The 19726-nt window shown below is 49.7% G+C and overlaps 1 protein-coding gene across 4 annotated transcripts in view; it reads right to left on the bottom strand.

Annotated features, from left to right (window-relative positions):
* Positions 1-19726, bottom strand: part of MLXIP (MLX interacting protein) — a 67373-nt gene that overhangs the window by 16778 nt on the left and 30869 nt on the right. For all 4 annotated transcript variants that reach the window (XR_008512414.2, XR_008512415.2, XM_024256780.3 and 1 more), the window contains exons 2-6: positions 3230-3336; positions 2598-2683; positions 1342-1431; positions 939-980; positions 456-627 (exon numbers count right to left, since the gene is read on the bottom strand). Coding sequence is in view for 2 of the 4 variants with exons in the window: in XM_024256780.3 (XP_024112548.1) it covers positions 456-627; positions 939-980; positions 1342-1431; positions 2598-2683; positions 3230-3336 (497 nt within the window). In the remaining 2 variants the exon portion in view is untranslated. The remainder of the gene's footprint in view (positions 1-455; positions 628-938; positions 981-1341; positions 1432-2597; positions 2684-3229; positions 3337-19726) is intronic.

Raw genomic sequence — 19726 nt, 5'->3', positions numbered from 1 at the left:
CTGTTCTAATTTTCAATCTTTGGGCTCTTCCCTGAGAGGTTCACTGGAAGACTGAATGCCACCAAGGTGAGCGGTCACACCCGGGAGTGCTTCTGATTTTCTTTAGCATGAGCCATGGCCCGGCCGCCTCGGCTTAGGCACGGCACATGTACCCCGTGAAGGGAACGGTATCCGAAATGTGCCAATGACTCAGACTAGACCCTGCTGCTGTCTTCCCACCACGGCACTACGGGAATGGCAGCTGCCCAGTAGGCCCACTCTGCAGAACCCACCCACTCGGTACGTGCGGCCTGGATGTCAAATGAGGCCGGCCATCCTTCCCTTCCTTACTGCCTGTCCCCAACCGTGACATGCAGCAGCTCAGAGATGGCCCTGAAAGAACCCTGACCCAGAGGGGGCCTGGCAGAGAAGGAAGTGGCTGGCTGTTCAAAGCCCAAGGCCCTGGTTTGGGTTACCTATTTCCCGGGGATTGGGCCAGGCCACCGGCTGGTGTGAAGAAAGCGTGGAGAAGAGGGTGTCGCTGAATTCCGACATGAGCATGTCTGTGTCCAGCAGGGGATCCTCCTCCATGGGGACGGGGGTCTTCCATCCATCCCCGTGCTTGTGCCAATACAGCATGTCATCGTCCTAACACAACACCAACACAGGGGAGGAAGCACCAAAGAGTAACAGTGGGACGAAGAATTCCCACGCCTGTCACGTGGGGAAATTCGTCACAGGGCTGCTCCGTGGAAGTGAGGCAGCAGGGTGGAGGCATTTGGAGAGCGGCTCCCTCCAGCCCACCCAGGAGAGAGAGCTGGACTGCTTCTTGAGCCATTCCTGAGACTCCAGGGAGGGCCCACGGCCTGCCACCTTTTGCAGGGCTTCCCGGTGGGCCACCGAAGTCCCTGCTGTCTTATGTCAAAGTGGAGGTCCTCAGAGCTCCCAGGCTCACCCACCTGGACCAGGCTGGAGAGGTCCTCATCCTTGTGCTGCTGTAGCTGTGGGCAAAGGGACAGGACACGGCGGTCACCAATGGCCCTAGGAGGGCCCAAAGGCTCTAGAATATATAGAACTCTCAGGGAGGCAGGTAGGGGTCCTGCTCACACCATCCCCAGGCCGATGCCTGCACAAAGGAGACTCCCACCCAGTGCACAGATGGGGAAACTGACAGCAAAGACGACCTGACCGAGGCAGGCCATCGCCTGGGCTAGTCTGGCACGCTGGGCCCCAGATTTATTGCTTGATGCTCCACGTCCAGGTGGGGCGGCTGTGGAGCCTACCACCTCGGCCAGGGCCCTGAACCAGGGACTCTGCCCACTCCCTCCCTAGGCGGGCTGCCTGAACTCTCCAGCCAGATACCCTTTTCTTGAAGTAGGTTCTCCACTTGTGATACTCCCGGATCACAATCTCGATGCGGCTCTTCCAGTACTTCCCTTCCGTGGTGATAGCCTAGGACAGGGACAGAGGGCAGAGTGAAGAGGGGGCTCTGCTTGATTAGCAAAGCTCAACTGGTATACCGAGTATCCGGCACTACAATCAGGCCTCAGGCAATCCAGCGGGAAACCCCACGGTGGCTACCACATCACTCAGAAAGTACGTCCCACTTCTTCCATGCTACAGCAGACACTCTAGCTAACAATGCACTGTCATTTCAAGACCTAAGGTAGCCAAAGGCCCTGGGGGCACGGTCCTGAGGCTCTGTCCAGGAGGATGGGGTGAGAGCAGAACGCTCCAGCAGAGGAAGAAGCAGGGGAACGCTGCAGCTATTCCCAAGCCCCCCCATAAATGCTCCTTCCCCGCAGCCTCTGCCACATTCAAAGGGCAAAAATGAACGGCCAATTCCAGGAAGTTTCAGGTGGAATGTGCCCTCCAGGGGCCACTCATCCAACCTTCGCGTGATGCCAGTGTGGATGCCTTGCATGACAGCCTTCGAGCTCCAGAGATAAGGAGCCCCAATGCCTGGGGCTGCCTCACTTTCTGATCTCAAGGCCCAAATCACCTCACCTACAAACACTTTGTGTGTGTCGATAGCGAAGATGCTTTTCTGTTAAAAAGAACTGATTACAATATTGCCATACCCAACAAAATGATATCCCTTGATACTGTCTAATACCAGATTATACCTGTCTCAAAACTGTCTTTCATTAGCTTACCTTCTAAATTCCCCCTTTATCGTTAACAGTGAGACATGCCTAGACAAAATTAAAGCAACACAGAAGAGTATGCAGTGAAGAAAGCATCTCCCCCTCATCTGGCAGCCCTAATCCTACTCCCCAGAGGTTCCTGAAGTCTCTTAATAAAGACACTTCTGTATATTCCTCTAGACACTTCCTGTGCATGTATAATCACACATAGACACACACTTTAAAAATTAACAGAAAGATATTAACCCCCTCAGTCCCTGGACCAGTCCCTCTGAGAAGGGGGAGGCTCTGTAGCCTGGGGTTGCCAGAGGCCACCAGCTCCCAGGCCTGGCCCCCAGGCCATGGATGGCGCAGGGCAGGCCCTGCACTCCCCTCGGCAGCCTCTCCTGCAGGACCAGCCCGCGGTGAGCCACTCCTGGTGAGGTGCTGGTATGTTTCCACTCTCAGCCACCCTTGGTCACTGCCAAGTACCTCCGGCCGGCGGTGCTCGTCTACGTCCACAGAGCCGTCCAGGGGTGTCACAAAGTGGCACACAGGATTCTTGCGCTTCTCCAGATCTGAGCAGAGAGAGGGTGAGAGTTAGCACCATGATCCGGACCCCTGAGGGAGCCCCAGCCTGTCTGCCGCACCCCTCCCCCAGGGCGGACCACATTCCCAGGTACCCTTTCCTTCTCCTTCCCTAGGAAAAGGAGATTTCAGGGGAATAAAGGAGTCCAGGTGAAAGGAGAGGAATCTGTCAATAACACCTCAGTCAGAGAGGCAGTGTGGCTTCTCAGAGAAAGGCCAGCCCAACACAAGCCTGCCCTAGCACACTCATCTCCCGGAGAAGCTGCCGGGTCCATGACACTTGGGCTGGAGAGAGAAGGCCCGTGCCCGAGTCTTCCTAGACCTGCTCCCTGACTCTTCAGATGCCACCCCTCTGCTGGGTCTGATGGCCAGTAAATGTCCACTCCCCTAGGACTTGGCTTGGGTTTCCTGTCTGCACAGACTGAACTTCTGTTAGAAACACCAGGTTCCAGGAGCAGACTCTGGTCCCTGGGTGCCCAGGCCTCCAAGCCGTGGAGCTCTGACCACCACCGGCGCCCAGGCTAGGCAGCACTTACACTGCATGTACCAGGCCCGCCAGATGGCATTATTGAGCCGGATCTTGTCTCTCCACTGTAGCTTCAGGCCCTTGAAATTCTTCCATTTTGGAGACACCAACTTCCCACTGAAAGGCAAGGCAAAGCGGGGGACTCAGTGGTTACTCTGAAATTGAAGTGAAATTACAAAGTGCCACCCAATCATTCCAGGACCAAACTCTTGACTGATCCACTCCCAGCCATACACTGGGCTCCATGGAATTCAGGTCACTGGGGGATTTCTTCAGAGCCACACAGGGCAGGGCGTGGCGGGGATGCTATCAGGGTGCGGAGGGTAGGACTGGCTGCAGGGGTTCTGCAGCCTTGGAGCCACCCACCAATATCTGTTGAAGGGACTTTAACCCAAACACCTCTGCAGAGGGCTGCTAGGAGGATTCCATAAACCAGACTCACAAACTGAGCACTGGGCATGCAGTGAGTGCCCTCCAGGAGGAGCAAAGGTTGCATTTGGGCTGTTCATTGTTATTCGCATTTGACCAGCCTCCCTTCCTGGATTCAAAGTCATTCTTGTTTCCAGAGAGGGGCAGACCAAGGACAGTCATGGGTCACACAGCGACTGGTGTGTGCGGTGGCAGCATGTGGGGTTCACTACATTATTCCGTCTACTTTGGCATATCCTACAAATTTTCCATAACTAAAAATTAAAAGAAATCTGTTGACCACAGAGTGAAAACCAGGCTCCTGTGACCTGGTCGTGGCCTGCCTGCTTTGCCACCAGCCCCCATGAGGCATTCACAATCCAAGTCCCCGAGCATCCCACTGGCCTGAGCGCCTGCAGGGCAGGGCCTATTCTGCCTCCCAGAGCCTCTGACATGGTCCTCACTCTTGATGGCCCTCCACTCAGCCACCTCCTAATCCTTCAAGATGCTGCCCCCGACACCATCTCCTCTGAGCTGGCCTGGCCTCTCCCAGGCTGCTGCCGATTCCTTCAGGGTCCCTCTGCTCTCTTCCACTCTGGGACGGTCTCACGGGAGCTCTTATGTAGCAGTGTCTGCACACATGCAGCTTTGCCTGTTGACACTGCAGCTCCTCTAGGGAGGAACGTTAGGTGGCTTGGCACATAGTAGGGGCTCAATTAACAATTCTTCATTAAATAAGTCCAGAGCACTTGTAAACCCAGCCTCCCTGGTGGCACAGCTGTCTTGGGCAGCTCAGTTTTCCAAGTGCTAGGCCCGGAGCCATCTCTGGGCAGCCCGCATAGGGTTTCTCTTTTTCAGATGGCTTGAGATGGGCAAGGCACTATTTCTGGTCCATATCACAGTGCAGCTGTGGAGGTTTGATCTGACCACAGGCCACAGCCCTGCCCCTTCTCCAGTCCCACTCAGAAAGGCCACGTGGCAAGCCGAGATTTGCCAACAATAGCTGCAGTCTTCACAGGAAGCGCCTGAGCAATAAACATTCTGTGAACCTGGAACCTGCCCTGGAAGGCAGATGTCCTGGCTGTGCCCCTGGCAGGACCCTTGTGCCTATCCCCACCCAAATCCCCAAGGAGCCCAGGCTTTGGGCAATACAGGCCAGAAGGTTATGACTCCCCCAGAAAAATGTCACAGTGCATCCCCTCAGCACACAAGAGACACGCAGACAGCAGCAGCCTCTGCGCGACAGATCAGGGACTCAGAGTAGTCACACGCCTTCTTCCTTCCTTCTCTCCCCAGTTCAAAGGCTCATCTAACCCACCTCCATGTTGATGGCCTGGCCTCACCGGTGGTACAGCAGGCAGCTACGGCATCAGACAGCCACCGCTGTGTCATGGCGTACCTGCTGTCTACCACAACAGTGCCCTGGGTAAAATCAGAATGACGCCTCCTCCTCCAGAGTGTGTTAATAAGGACTAAATTAAAGCACATTTGTGTACAGTAAAATACACACACACATACATGCTTAGACACACACACACAACTGGTAAACCCTAAAGCAAACACAAAGATATTAATAACAATCTCAATGATCTAGAGTTAAGTTATTACTGAAAGGCATAATTTTTTTTTTTTTTTTTTTTTTTGAGATGGAGTCTCGCTCTGTTGCCCAGGCTGGAGTGCAGTGGCGAGATCTTGGCTCACTGCAACTTCCGCCTCCTGGCTTCAAGCGATTCTTCCGCCTCAGCCAACCAAGTAGCTGGGACTACAGGTGCCCACCACCACATCAGCCAAATTTTTGTTTGTTTTTGGAGACAGAGTTTCGCTCTTGTTGCCCAGGCTGGAGTGCAATGGCGCGACCTCAGCTCACGGCAACCTCTGCCTCCCGGGTTCAAGTAATTCTCCTGCCTCAGCCTCCCGTATAGCTGGGATTACAGGCATGCGCCACCACACCCAGCTAATTTTCTATTTTTAGCAGAGACAGGATTTCATCATGTTGATCAGGCTGGTCTGGAACTCCCGACCTCAGTTGATCTGCCTGCCTCGGCCTCCCAAAGTGCTGGGATTACAGGCGTGAGCCACGAAGCCCGGCCTAATTTTTGTATTTTTAGTAGAGACAGGGTTTCACCATGTTGGTCAGGATGGTTTTGAACTCCTGACCTCAAGTGATCCTCCCACCTCAGCCTCCAAAAGTGCTGGGATTACAGGCATGCACCACCGTGCCTGGCAAAAGGCATAATTAAAATAAAAAAATTAGTTTTGATTTTTGTGAGTACATAGTAGGTACATATATTGAAGGGCATGATGTTTTTAACAACCCCCGCCCTGAAGTCCTTTCTCTTGTTTGCCACATTGCCATGTGGTTCCTCTTTCTCCACAGGTGGAAAAGGTGACACCGGTGCCCTCTGCCAACACCAGGAACAGAGACCTGGGCAGACGTCAGCTCCGAGTGCCAGGCCAGCCCTGAGGGTGGGATTGCGTAGCTGCAGAAGCCTCACCTGCTCTGCACTGTGAAGAGCCGAGGACTGAGGGCGGGGGACGGCTGAGGCGGGGGACGGCTGAGGAGGGGGACAGCTGAGAAGGGGGACAGCTGAGGGCGGGGGGGGCGGCTGAGGTGGGGGATGGCTGAGGCGGGGGCGGCTGAGGCGGGGAGGTTCCCCTCATGCAGCACGCCCTGGGTGGGAGCACACATCATGCCTCCACGCTCAGCATCCTGAAGGGCAGATGGCTGTGGGCACAAGGTGGATAACCAACCTGGCCAGAGCAGCGAGGGGAGGCTTTCTGGAAGAAGTGGCGTTTAAGCAAAGGCCTAGTAGATAGGGAAAGCCAGCTCGACGAAGCCCACACAGTTCCTTCTGCCTGGCCTGTGGTGGCCCCAGTGAGCAGAACTCAGCCTGATCGAGGCAGTGAAAAGCCCTCAATGTGTGAACTGGGCATGGTGGCGCACGTCTGTAGTCCCAGCTACTGAGGAGACTGAGGCAGGAAGGTCGCTTGAGCCCAGGTGTTTGACGTTGCAGTGAGCCATGGCGGCACCAATGCACTCCAGCCTAAGTGAAAGAGCAAGACCCTATCTCAGAAAACAAACAAACAAAAACAACCAACCAAAAACGGGAGTCTGAAGGCAGGGGGTAGCAGCAGACAAAGCTGGAGGGCAGAGGGTGTCATACCAACAGCTTTAATCACACACGATGAGGGGAGTGGCAAGACGCAGGGAAATTTAGCCTTACAGGCTAGAAACCTCAAAGTTTAGTTTGAGGGTCCCCTCTTCTTCCTCTCCGTGAGCTGAAATGTTTCCCTTTTCTTTGGTGTTTACGTCAAACACAGTCCAGCAGCAACACAGAGACCAGAACTCCCAACTGGGATCACCCCTCCACCCCGAGTTTCGGTAGTATCTCTATGACCAACAGGTGGCGCTCAACAAACACAAAGAAGGGCGTCCAACTCAAAATCCAAACAAACCAGCCACGGCGGGCCGGAAAGTGTCGACCGCCCGCATCCCCAGCCCGCCCGCATCCCCAGCCCGCCCCCATGGCAATTTCAAGTCAAGATCTGAGGAGGCAACGCGTTAAGTTCTGTGATGCCTCAGAAGGTGGCAAGGTGGCAATGAATGCTTCAGGTGTCACAAAGGAAGGGACGCCCTGGACGACTCATGCCCAGAAACCCTGGGCAGGCTCGTGTAGATTTCTCTCCTGATGGGCCTGGCAGGGCTGTTAGGCTGTGCGCCGTCAATCTTCAAGGAGAGGAGCGGGGACATTTCCTATGCAGACATCCACGGGGACCCTTCTTCACAGGGTACTCAGGAAAAGCTGCTGTAAAAGTCCCACAATGGGCCAGGTACAGTGGCTCACGCCTGTAATCCCAGCACTTTGGAGGGCTGAGGCGGGAGGATCACTTGAGCTCAGGAGTTCCAGACCAGCCTGGGCAATATAACAAGACCTCGTCTCTTAAAAAAAAAAAAAAAAAAAAAAAAGAAGGCCAGACACAGTAGCTCACGCCTGTAATCCCACCACTTTGGGAGGCCGAGGCGGGTGTATCACGCAAAAGATTGAGACCATCCTGGCTAACACGGTGAAACCCCGTCTCTACTAAAAATACAAAAAAAATTAGCCGGGCGTCGTGGTGGGCACCTGTAGTCCCAGCTACTTGGGAGGCTGAGGCCAGAGAATGGCATGAACCCGGGAGGCGGAGAGTACAGTAGCCGAGATCGCATCACTGCACTCCAGCCTGGATGACAGAGCAAGACTCAGTCCCAAAAAAAAAAAAAAAGAAAAAAAGTAGCAGGGAGTGGTAGCCTGTGCCTGTGGTCCTGGCTACTTGGAAGGCTGAAGTGGGAGGATCCCTGGAGCCCAGGAGTTGGGAGGGTGCAGTGAGCTATCATGGTGCCACTGCACCTCAGCCTGGGTGACAGAGAGAGACCCTATCTAAAATTTTTTTTAAAAAAGCCCACAAGGGAGCCTGCAGCAGTGGAGGGCAGCCCTCCCTGCAGAGCCCCCAGGGCAGCACCACCAGAAAGCATCTGCGACTGGGGGGACTTCTGCTCCCCTAACTCACACTGCCAGCTCAACATCTTCCAGACAAAGGTGACTGGGCTACCTCTTAGTCTAACTTGGATTATGCCCCATTCCTTCTTTAAAGCAGACCAGAAACATGTTCTGACCATTTCTGCAAGACCACTGGCTTCCCCCAAGACACGCAATCCTCCTCCGGCCTCCACCTCCTGAACGCGCCCCTGCCATCTGCCCATCAGAACAGAGAAGGCCGACTGCACTCACTCATTCGCTAGCCCTCTCCTCCCCCTCTGTGGGAAGGCCATTGCCTAGGGTCGCCAGCACAGGGCCTGGCACGTGGGAGGTGTTTTAAATATGCAGTTATTAAATGAATGCTAAATTTTCCATGAAGAACAATCTTTACACCACCCTGCCACGGCTGCCCTTCCTAGAAGGCAGGTTCTTGACATGAGACAGGAAATTCACAGTACAACAAAAGTCTCTCTCAAAACTTTTCTTGGATGAAACTAGCAAACTATGAATTCCTCAGAGGTCTGGCAAGAGACTGCTGTGGAATGGAAGGAAATTAAATTGCAAGCCTTGCACAGACCAAGCTGGAAGTAACAACAGGGGCAGGCAGAGAGGGCAGGCCAGGCATGGCCAGGTCAGAGGTCCCTAATTCTGTTGGTTCCGGCTGGGATGAACTCCTGACTCCTGCTCAGACCATTCTCTCCAAAAGAAAGCAGCCAGAGGCCGGGCGCAGTGGCTCACACCTGTAATCTCAGCACTTTGGGAGGCCGAGGTGGGCAGATCACGAGGGTCAGGAGGGTCACGAGCCCAGCCTGGCCAACACGGTGAAATCCTGTCTCTACTAAAAATACAAAGATTAGCCAGGCATGGTGGCACGTGCCTGTAATCCCAGCTACTCAGGAGGCTCAGACCTCGCTGCTGTACTCCAGCCTGGGCAACAGAGCAAGACTCTGTCTCAATTTAAAAAAAAGAAAAGAAAAGGCCGGGAGCAGTGGCTCGTGCCTGTAATCCCAGCACTTTGGGAGGCCGAGGCAGGCGGATCATGGGGTCAAGAGATCAAGACCATCCTGGCCAACATGGTGAAACTCCATCTCTACTAAAAATACAAAAATTAGCTGGGCATGGTGGCACGCGTCTGCAGTCCCACCTACTTGGGAGGCTGAGGCAGGGGAATCGCTTGAAACTGGGAGGCGGAGGTTGCAGTGAGCCAAGATGGCACCACTGCATTCCAGCCTGGCAACAGAGTGAGAGAGAGACACTGTCTCAAAAAAAAAAAAAAAAAAAAAAAGCAAGCATGCAGAGGGCTCTGGGGCTGTCGTTATAGGTCTCAGAACAGTGGTAGAGCCCATTCATTTGTTCATTCAACCATATTTGTTTGTCATGGGGCAACGTTTCTTCGCCATTCCTGGTGCTTCTTAGAGGGACACCCCTTAGCAAAACATCCCTGGCTTCCTCCCTACTCCCTGACAGATAGGTAGAGTGGGGCATCTCACAGTGAGTGCTGCAGGACAGGTACAGTGAGTGCTGAAGGAGAACCTGGGCTGGGGTCATTCCCTCCTTCCCCTGCTCCTGAAGAGGGGGTGGAGGTGGAAGGTCAGTCTGGGGTTCTCTTACAAGCCATATCCTCAGCTTGGTCAACAATAAAGGTAATATTTTGGCCACCATCTGCTGACTCTTTTTCTTGTAGTAAAATAAATATAAAATTTACCATTTTAACCATTTTAAAGTAGATGATTCAGTGCCATTAAGAACATTCACAATGTTTTATAACCAGCACCATTACTAGTTCCCCACTTGTAATCCCAGCACTTTGAGGGGCCAAGGCAGGAGAACTGCTTGAGCCCAGGAGTTTGAGACTGGTCTGGGTAACGTAGTGAGACACCACCATCTCCACAAAAAATTAGAAAATCAGCTGGGCTTGGTGGTAGGTGTCTGTGGTCCTAGCTACTCAGAAGGCTGAGATGGGAGGATCGCTCGAGCCCAGGAGGTCAAAGCTGCAGTGAGCCACTACTGTACCCCTGCACTCCAGCCTGGGTGACAGGGCAAGACCCTGTCTCAAAAGAAGAAAAGAAAAGAGAAAAGAAAGAAGGAGAAGGAAAGGAAGAGAGAAAGAGAGAGGAAGGGAGGGAGGGGGAAAGAAAAAAATATTCTCAGAACTTCATTACTTTCAAGGCAGAATCATATTCCATGTATAGATGGACCACATTCTGTTTATCCATCATCAGTAGGACACAGGTCGTATCCACCTTTGGGCTACAGCGAATAGCGCTGCTACAAAGTGACTCCTCCGTTTTATTTCCCAATCAGTTTAGAGCTCTGGTGGGGAAGAGTTCTCATCACTGAGCTGGTGCTGGGGATAGAATGATGGGCAAAAACAATTGTGAGCCTTTTTGAAGGGCAAGCTGACAACTGCCCATCAACATTGTACCTGCACATCCCTGTGACCCACAAGCCCACTCCTAGGAAGTGATTCGACAGATCCACCTCACATGGGCACAAAGACGTGAAGAGAAGGACATTAAACTGCAGCACTGTTTGCAGCAGCAAAAGGTTGGAAATAACCTAGATATTCATCACAGGGAACCAGTCAAAACTGGCATATCGCCAGGCGTGGTGGCTCACGCCTGTAATCCCAGCACTTTGGGAGGCTGAGGCGGGTGGATCACAAGGTCAGGAGATCGAGACCATCCTGGCTAACACGGTGAAACCCCGTCTCTACTAAAAATACAAAAAATTAGCTGGGTGTGGTGGCAGATGCCTGTAGTCCCAGCTATTTGGGAGGCTAAGGCAGGAGAATGGCGTGAACCTGGGAGGCGGAGCTTGCAGTGAGTTGAGACTGCGCCATTGCACTCCAGCCTGGGCGACACAGCGAGACTCCATCTCAAAAAAAAAAAAAAAACAAAAACAAAAACTGGCATATCTACACAGTGGAACACTACGGGGTAATTTTTAAAATAACACATTTCTATGTGGTAACATATAGGGAAGACCTACAAGATGCACTGTTAAGTGAAAAAACAAAAATAAAACCAAGGTGCAAGATATATGGTATGGCTACCCTTTGTTTTTCTTTTTTCTGTTTGTTTTGTTTTGTTTGTGTTTTTGAGACAGAGTCTCGCTCTGTCGCCCAGGCTGGAGTGTAGTGGCGTGATCTTGGCTCACTGAAAGCTCCACCTCCCAGGTTCACGCCACTGTCCTTCCTTAGCCTCCAAGTAGCTGGGACTACAGGTGCCCGCCGCCACCACGCCCAGCTAATTTTTTGTATTTTTAGTAGAGACGGGGTTTCACCATGTTAGCCAGGATGGTCTTGATCTCCTGACCTCGTGATCTGTCCGCCTCGACCTCCCAAAGTGCTGGGATTACAGGCATGAGCCACTGTGCCCAGCCCATTTGTTTTTTATTTTTATTATCTTTTTTTTTTTTTTTTTTTTTTGAGATGGGAGTCTCACTCTGTCGCCAGGTTGGAGTGCAGTGGCAAGCTCAGCTCACTGCAACCTCCGCCTCCCGGGTTCAAGCAATTCCCCTGCCTAAGCCTCCCGAGTAGCTGGGATTACAGGCGTGTGCCACCACGCCCAGCTAATTTTTGTATTTTTAGTAGAGACGGGGTTTCACCATGTTAGCCAGGCTGGTCTCGAACTCCTGACCTCAAGCAATCCACCTGCCTTGGCCTCCCAAAGTGCTGGGATTATAGGCGTGAGCCACCGCGCCCTGCCTGGTATGGCTACCTTTTATATTCAGAGATATCCACACAGACACATAGGAGAGGAGGGAGGAGAAAAGGCAGCCAGGATGGATACACAAGAAAAAGTAAGAGTGCCATAGCGATTTCCCTTTGCAGAGATGAGCTGGAGAAGCAAGGGGTCCAGTGAGAAGAAGTGTTCACTGGTCACCGTTTTGTATTGTTGAAATATAACACTGGAATGTACGGCATTCCTCCCTTTCCTGCAGTATTGTGCTTTACCCATGATCAACCGCTGTCTGAAAATATTACATGGAAAGTTGCAGAAATAAACAATCTATAAATCCTAAACCGTGCACCATTTGGAAGAGCATGAAATCTCATGCCGTACCGCTCTGTCCCGCCTGGGACATGACTCATCCCTTTGTCCAGCAGATCCACACTGTAGTTGCCACCTGTCTGCTAAGTCACTTAGCAGCCATCTCAGTGATCAGATCCATGGTTGCGGTATCACAGTGCTTATGTTCAGGTAGCCCTTACTTTACTTAATAATGGCCACAAAGCATAAGAGTAGTGATGCTGGCAATTCAGATATGCCCTAGAGAAGCCTTAAAGTGCTTTCATTAAGTGAAAAGGTGAAACTTCTCAACTTAACAAGGAAAAAAATCATAGGCTGAGGTTGCTAAGATCTATGGTAAAAACAGATTTTCTATCTGTGCAATTGTGAATAGTAGATTGTCATAATTGCTCTATGTTATTATTGTTGTTAATCTCTTAACTGTGCCTAACTTATAAATTAAGCTTTATCACAAGTATATAGCTAATATGTGAAAAAATGTACCGTATACAGGGTTTGGTACTATCTCAGCTTTCAGGCATCCACTAGGGTCTTAGAACACACCCCCTCAGATAAGGGGGGACTACTGTATTACTTTTTCAAAATAAACAAGGAAAAAGACCAGGCAAGGTCCAAGACATTCCAGGGCTTCTAGATAATTGCGGAAGGCAATTCATCACAAAAACAGATATAACTTATGAATTAGTCAATTCTGTGCACCAGATCCAGATACGAGGATCACGGTTATTAGGTGGTTTCAATGAGGGAGTGGAGGAATGACTCTTCCAGGAGTCCAATTCACTTGCTTCAAAAGGACAGTCTCTATCGGCTAGTCCTGGGATGTGGGCCTGGTCCCACAGGCTGCCAGCAGCCAAAGCTAACAGGCTACAGACGAACAAAGGTTCATTGAGGAGCTGGGACGCGGGAGGGGCCACAGCCAATGGCCTGGCAGGAGGGGCAGTGTGCATGTCGGGCCACCTGCCCGAGCAGAGAGCCTCCTACGGAGGAACCCCGGGGGGTTTCAGGTCCTGCTCCGTCCTCCTCGTGGATCTCTTGGCATCTTTTTTCTTACATTCGAAGAACATCCTGTTGGAGAAGCAGGCTCCGAGGGCTGTGGCGGGAAGGCTGGTGCACACTCCAGTGTGCGAGTGTTCGAGTGCCTGCAGGTGCTCCGCCCACATGTGTGCCAGTTTGTTTGTGAGGGTGTATGTTTGTCTTTTCTGTGTGAAAAGCAGGGAGTAATCATTTCCATGACCACCCAAAAACAGAGCAACTTGAGGGAGTGGATACCAGGCAAGATGTGCCTGCCTGCAATGGTGACTTCACCCTGCCTGGGATGGGCTATGTCCAGGCCTTCCACTAGAGGACAGACACCACCACGTCTAGACCACTTCTAACCAACAAAGAAAGCAGAGTGGCTCCATTTCTGGCCTCGTCACCCAGGCCGGCCCGGCCCAGCCCACCTTCTGCAAAACAGTGACCACATCCACCACACTGGACAGCTGGGTCGGCCATTGCAGATATGAGGGCCTGGGCCCAGCACACGGTCAATGCTGAGCATGGTGAGGCACGCTCCTGAGTTTTAGGAGATTCTTGGGCATGTTCTTAAGTTTCCTGTCAGATTCAAGCCATAAGTGGACTTTCAGGCAGGGGCAGGGACCCCTGGGCAGGGCACCATTTAAAGCCAGAGTCCTAGGTTTCCTCGCCAGAAGAGTAAACCCCAATCAGACCCCAAGGTGCTCCCCACTCCTCCGGACTGGAGATGAAACCAGATTTGCAAGAGGCAAACTTGTATTTCACTTCAATTTGCATCATTTGTTAATGAAATTTCATAATTAAAAACCTGTGCGTTAGCCATGTGCCCCTTATTTTCTGAGCTGTTTGCCCATGCCTGTTTGCCTTTTCTAAAAATCAACATGGCACATGTATACATATGTAACAAACCTGCATGTTGTGCACATGTACCCTAAAACTTAAAGTATAATAATAATAAAATTAAAAAAAAAACTTATTCTGAAGTAATTATAGACTCACAGGAAGTCACACAAATGGAACAAAGAGCTCCATGTACCCTTCACCCAGCTTTCCCCAGTGGTGGCTCTTGTATCGCTGGAGCAATGTCAAAGCCGGGAAACTGGCTTTGGGACATTACTGGTAAACAGACTACACGTCATTTACAGTCATTGAAATGTCAACGTTGTGTGTGTGTGTGTGTGTGTGTGTGTGTGTGTGCGCGTGTGTGTTTTCAGATGGAGTCTCGCTCTGTCACCCAGGCTGGATTGCAGCAGCATGATCTTGGCTCACTGCAACCTCTGCCTCCCGGGTTCAAGCGATTCTCCTGCCTCAGCCTCCCAAGTAGCTGAGATTACAGGTACTGCCATCATGCCTGGCTAATTTTTGTGTTTTTGTAGAGACAGGGTTTCGCCATGTTGGCCAGGCTGGTCTTGAACTCCTGACCTCAGGTGATCTGCCCACCTCAGCCTCCCAAAGTGCTGGGATTACAGCTGTGCCCAGGTGTCAGCCATTGTTTCCCATGCTATTTTATATTCGCAATATTATAATATTAGTGGTACTAATGCTTTGCGATGTTTCTGCAAATGTTTCCCCTAGGATTTTCATTGTCTTTTACTTGTTTTTATGGCATGTCTTTTGAATGTAGGTTACATATTTGTGTAGTCATCTCTACTGGTCTTTTTTTTTTTTGAGAAGCAGTTTCACTCTTGTTGCCCAGGCTGGAGTGCAATGGTGCGATCTTGACTCACTGCAACCTCTGCCTCCCAGGTTCAAGCAATTCTCCTGCCTCAGCCTCCTGAGTAGTTGGGATGACAGGTGCCCGCTACCATGCCCAGCTAATTTTTTGTATTTTTAGTAGAGACAGGGTTTCACCATGTTAGCCAGGGTGGTCTTGAACTCCGGATCTCAGGTGATCCACCTGCCTCAAGTGCTGGGATTATACGCGTGGGCCACCGCGCCTGGCCGCTACTGGTTTTTCTTTAGAATTTCTTGTACTGCTTCCCTGTCTGCCCTCCCACCCATTCAGAGATTTAGTTTTCACTTTTATCTTTTAAGCTTTAGTAGTTTTATCGATTAAAATATATATATATATATCCATAATAAAAGAAAATTCAAACAAAAAGGAAAAGTGCACAGAACAAAAGCAAAGTCACCTTCAATTCCGCCACCTAGAAATAACCTGTTACATTTTGGTGATAATATTGTGTAGCAAAGAAGTAGTCTTCCTGGCTGGGTGGGTGGCTCACGCCTGTAATCCCAGCACTTTGGGAGGCCGAGGCAGGTGGATAATTTGAGGTCAGGAGTTCAAGACCAGCCTGGCCAACATGATGAAACCCCATCTCTACGAAAAATAAAAAAATTAGCCGGGCAGTAGTGGCGCACGCCTGTAATCCCAGCTACTCGGGGGGCTGAAGCAGGAGAATCGCTTGAACCCGGGGTGGGGGTTGAGGTGAGCTGAGATCGTGCCACTGCACTCCAGTCTGGGCGACAGAGTGAGACCCTGTCCCCCTGCCAAAAAAAAAAAAAAGAAGTAACCTTCCCAAAGAGAGGTCCAGCCTTTGCCCTGGGCTGCTGGGAGGTGAATTCTAGGCCCCTGGAATTAGAAATTAGTTCTGCCTGATGGGAGTGTCTTTGTTTGCCTGGGGGCTTTGGCCACAGAACAGTTACCAATCTGAATTATAGTGGGGGCCTGGAGCACAGGGTATCAGTTCCAGCCTCCAGAGGAGGCTAACTAAAGGTCTTAGCCAGACGTCTGGGAGGGGCTAGAGACTAAAGGTCAACCACAGGGGTAGAACGGATCAAGTCCAGTAAAAACTTGCGTCTTGGCTGATTTTAATTTGAATCCTTTCCTTATAATATACTGCAACCATGAATATAATACTTTTCAGTGTGTTCTGTTTTTCTAGTGAATTATTGAAACTGAGGGTGGTTTTGGGAACTCCCCAACTTGCATTTGGTATTAGAAATGAAGGCAGTCAGCCAGGCGCAGTGGCTCACGCCTGTAATCCCAGCACTTTGGGAGGCTGAAGTGGGCGGATCACCTGAGGTCAGGAGTTCCATACCAGCCTAGCCAACATGATGAAACCCTGTCTACTAAAAATACAAAAATTAGCTGGGTGTGGTAGCACATGCCTGTAATCCCAGCTACTTAGGAGGCTGAGGCAGAAGAATCACTTGAACCTGGGAGGCAGAGGTTGTGGTGAGCCAAGATCGCGCCATTACACTCTAGCCTGGGCAATAAGAGTGAAACTCTGTCTCAAAAAAAAAAAGCCGGGTGCAGTGGTTCACGCCTGTAATCCCAGCACTTTGGGAGGCCGAGGCGGGTGGATCACGAGGTCAGGAGATCGAGACCATCCTGGCTAACACGGTGAAACTCTGTCTCTACTAAAAATACAAAAAAAGTAGCCGGGCGTGTTGGCGGGTACCTGTACTCCCAGCTCCTCGGGAGGCTGAGGCAGGAGAATGGCATGAACCTGGGAGGCGGAGCTTGCACTGAGTTGAGATCGTGCCACTGTACTCCAGCCTGGGAGACACAGCGAGACTCCGTCTCAAAAAAAAAAAAAAAAAAAGAAATGAAGGCAGTTATACAGACTGTTCTAACTCTGTAGTTGGCCCTTAAGTCTTGGCAATACATATTCATCTGATTATGTATGTATATAAATAAAGATAAAAATATATAAATAGGCTGGATGTGGTGGCTCACATCTGTAATCCTAGCACTTTGGGAGGCTGAGGTGGGTGGATCGCTTGAACCCAGAAGAGCGAGACCAGCCTGGACAGCATGGCGAAACCATATCTCTACAAAAGATACAAAAATTAGCCAGGTGTGGTGGTACATGCCTATAGTCCCAGCTACTCGGGAGGCTGAGGTGGGAGGAGCACCTGAGTCCAGGAGGTGGAGGCTGCAGGGCTGCAGTGAGCTGTGAACTCACCACTGTACTCTAGCCTGCGTGGCAGAGTGAGACCCTGTCTCAAAACGAAAAAAAAAAAACAAAAAATCCATATATATATATATGAATAACATAATGCTTAAATAGGTAGGAACAGGTTTGTTTTATAACCCATTTTTCACTTATATGTCACAGACATCTTATGCCAATAAAGTTTTATATTATTTTATTTTTATATACAGAATATTTCACTGTACATATTTATCATAATCTACTTAACCATTTCCCCATAGACATACATTTATATTAACAGACGTGCTGTTTCAAATAAACAACACTGTGATAAACACTAATTTTCATTAACATAGTCAAAATTTAAAAGTCCTTTCGTTTATGTTTCTGTTTTTTGTGTCGTACTTAACAAGGCTTTTCCTAGCCTAAGACTTTGAAAACACTTAACTATTTCCTTCTAGAACTTTCACGGCTTCCCTTGTTACATGCAATTCAATAAAGCCAACTGGGATTTATTTGGTGGAATGAATGTACAGGGATGATGTAGGGATCCTACTTTAGGTAAGATTTCCTAAATAATCCATCTTTCCCCATTAAACTAAAGGTCCATCTTCATCATACACCCCCTTCCCATAGATACATATAATTTGGGACCACTTCTGGATGTTGTTTCTTATGGGTTTTGTACATACTTTTTTTTTTTTTTTTTGAGATGGAGTCTCGCTCTGTTGCCCAGGCTGGAGTGCAGTGGCACGATCTTGGCTCACTGCAAGCTCTGCCTCCTGGGTTCAGGCCATTCTCCTGCCTCAGCCTCCTGAGTAGCTGGGACTACAGGCGCCCGCCACCACGTCCAGCTATTTTTTTTAAATATTTTTTTAGTAGAGATGGGGTTTCACCGTGTTAGCCAGGATGGTCTCCATCTCCTGACCTTGTGATCTGCCTGCCTTGGCCTCCCAAAGTGCTGGGATTACAGGCGTGAGCCACCGCGCCCGGCCTGTACATACATTTTTAATGATTTCACTTTTTACATAATTCTGATTCATCTGGGGAGAAAATCAATTTAGTTCTTTACACAGCTCACAAAAACAAATTCCAACTAGTTATCTCATTGTCTCATCTTCCCACAATGACTTACGACACTTCTATGAACATATGTTGCATCTTCACCTACACCAGGGCTTGTTCTGGGCCCTGCATCACCACTGACCTGTGTCCAATCCTGTGCTGCTATCACACTAATTTAATCATCACAACTCTGTGATATACTTTACTATCTAAGTAAGGTTAGCACCCATCATCTTTTAAAACAATTTTAGAATTCTTGCCTACTATTCTTTCAAGTGAACTTTATGACCATGTTGACAAATCTCAAAATAAAACTATTCTAAAAGAAAGAAAAAAGAAAACTATTTTAATATGTTGATTGGGATTATGTTTAATAAATCAATTAATGTAGGCAGTACCCCACTTCAAATTGGGCCATCGCCATACCAAATTAAGGAATGTTACTCTACTTACACTACTTAACCTACTTAAAAAGTAAGAAAAATCCAAAGCTATCTGGTTTGCTATAATTTGCTTCATGAACCTCCTTCACATTTCTGATCATATTTTTCTAACATTTCTAAATAATATAAAAAGGAAATTTAGAAAGAAAAAACAGCAAAACAAAACCAAATTACGCAGTTATACCACTCAAACACAAGCACTATCCACATTTTATTGTGTTTGACATAGCCCCACCTAGCTGATATGGCAACTGCCACCCTCACCCTGACCAAGTGGCTAAGCCACAGGCAGCAGGGAAAGGTTTCCATTATATTCAGTACTAAGCATGACTGTCCCCAAAGAATACAGCTTTTCCCTAGCACCTTCATAAGAAGGTAATTCAGTTGGTAGTTGGTTTAAATATTCACCAAGGTAAAATGTTTATGTAAAGAATGAAAAACTCCACCCAACTGCAGACACCTGGCTTAAAGAGGAAATAAATCAAGGAACAGCGTTCTCTAGCCAGAGTACACACCTGGAGTCGAGACTTTAGAAATTGGCTACCAGAGATGTAATAAAAACAGATCATACTTGCAAATGTTTCTAAGCACCTACGAAGACTGACAAAAAACAAATTTGATATTATCACCACTATTAGTCATTTCAAGGCACTGCCAGCTACACAGCCTACTTACAAGTCAAAGAAATCTGAAGCTGTCTGATGCATTTAAAAGGATAAGGTAACACTCGCCAGGTAGCCAAGACCTATAAATAGCCTTTTTTTTTTTTTTTTTTTTGAGACGGAGTCTTGCTCTGTCACCCAGGCTGGAGGGCAGTGGCGCAATCTCGGCTAACTGCAAGCTCCTCTTCCTGGGTTCACGCCATTCTCCTGCCTCAGCCTCCTGAGTAGCTGGGACTACAGGCGCCCACCACCACGCCCGGCTAATTTTTGGTATTTTTAGTAGAGACGGGGTTTCACCATGTTAGCCAGGATGGTCTCGATCTCCTGACCTCGTGATCCGCCCGCCTCGGCCTCCCAAAGTGCTGAGATTACAGGCGTGAGCCACTGCGCCCAGCCCTTTTTTTTTTTTTTTTTCTTTTGAAGAGCAGGATCTAGCTCTGTTGCCCAGGCTGGAGTGCAGTGGCATGATCATAGCTCACCGCA

Source organism: Pongo abelii, chromosome 10 (genome assembly GCF_028885655.2).
Source record: "Pongo abelii isolate AG06213 chromosome 10, NHGRI_mPonAbe1-v2.0_pri, whole genome shotgun sequence".
NCBI lineage: Eukaryota > Metazoa > Chordata > Mammalia > Primates > Hominidae > Pongo > Pongo abelii.
The sequence above is the reverse complement of the archived record's forward strand: the minus strand, read 5'-3'. Positions and strand labels throughout refer to the sequence as shown.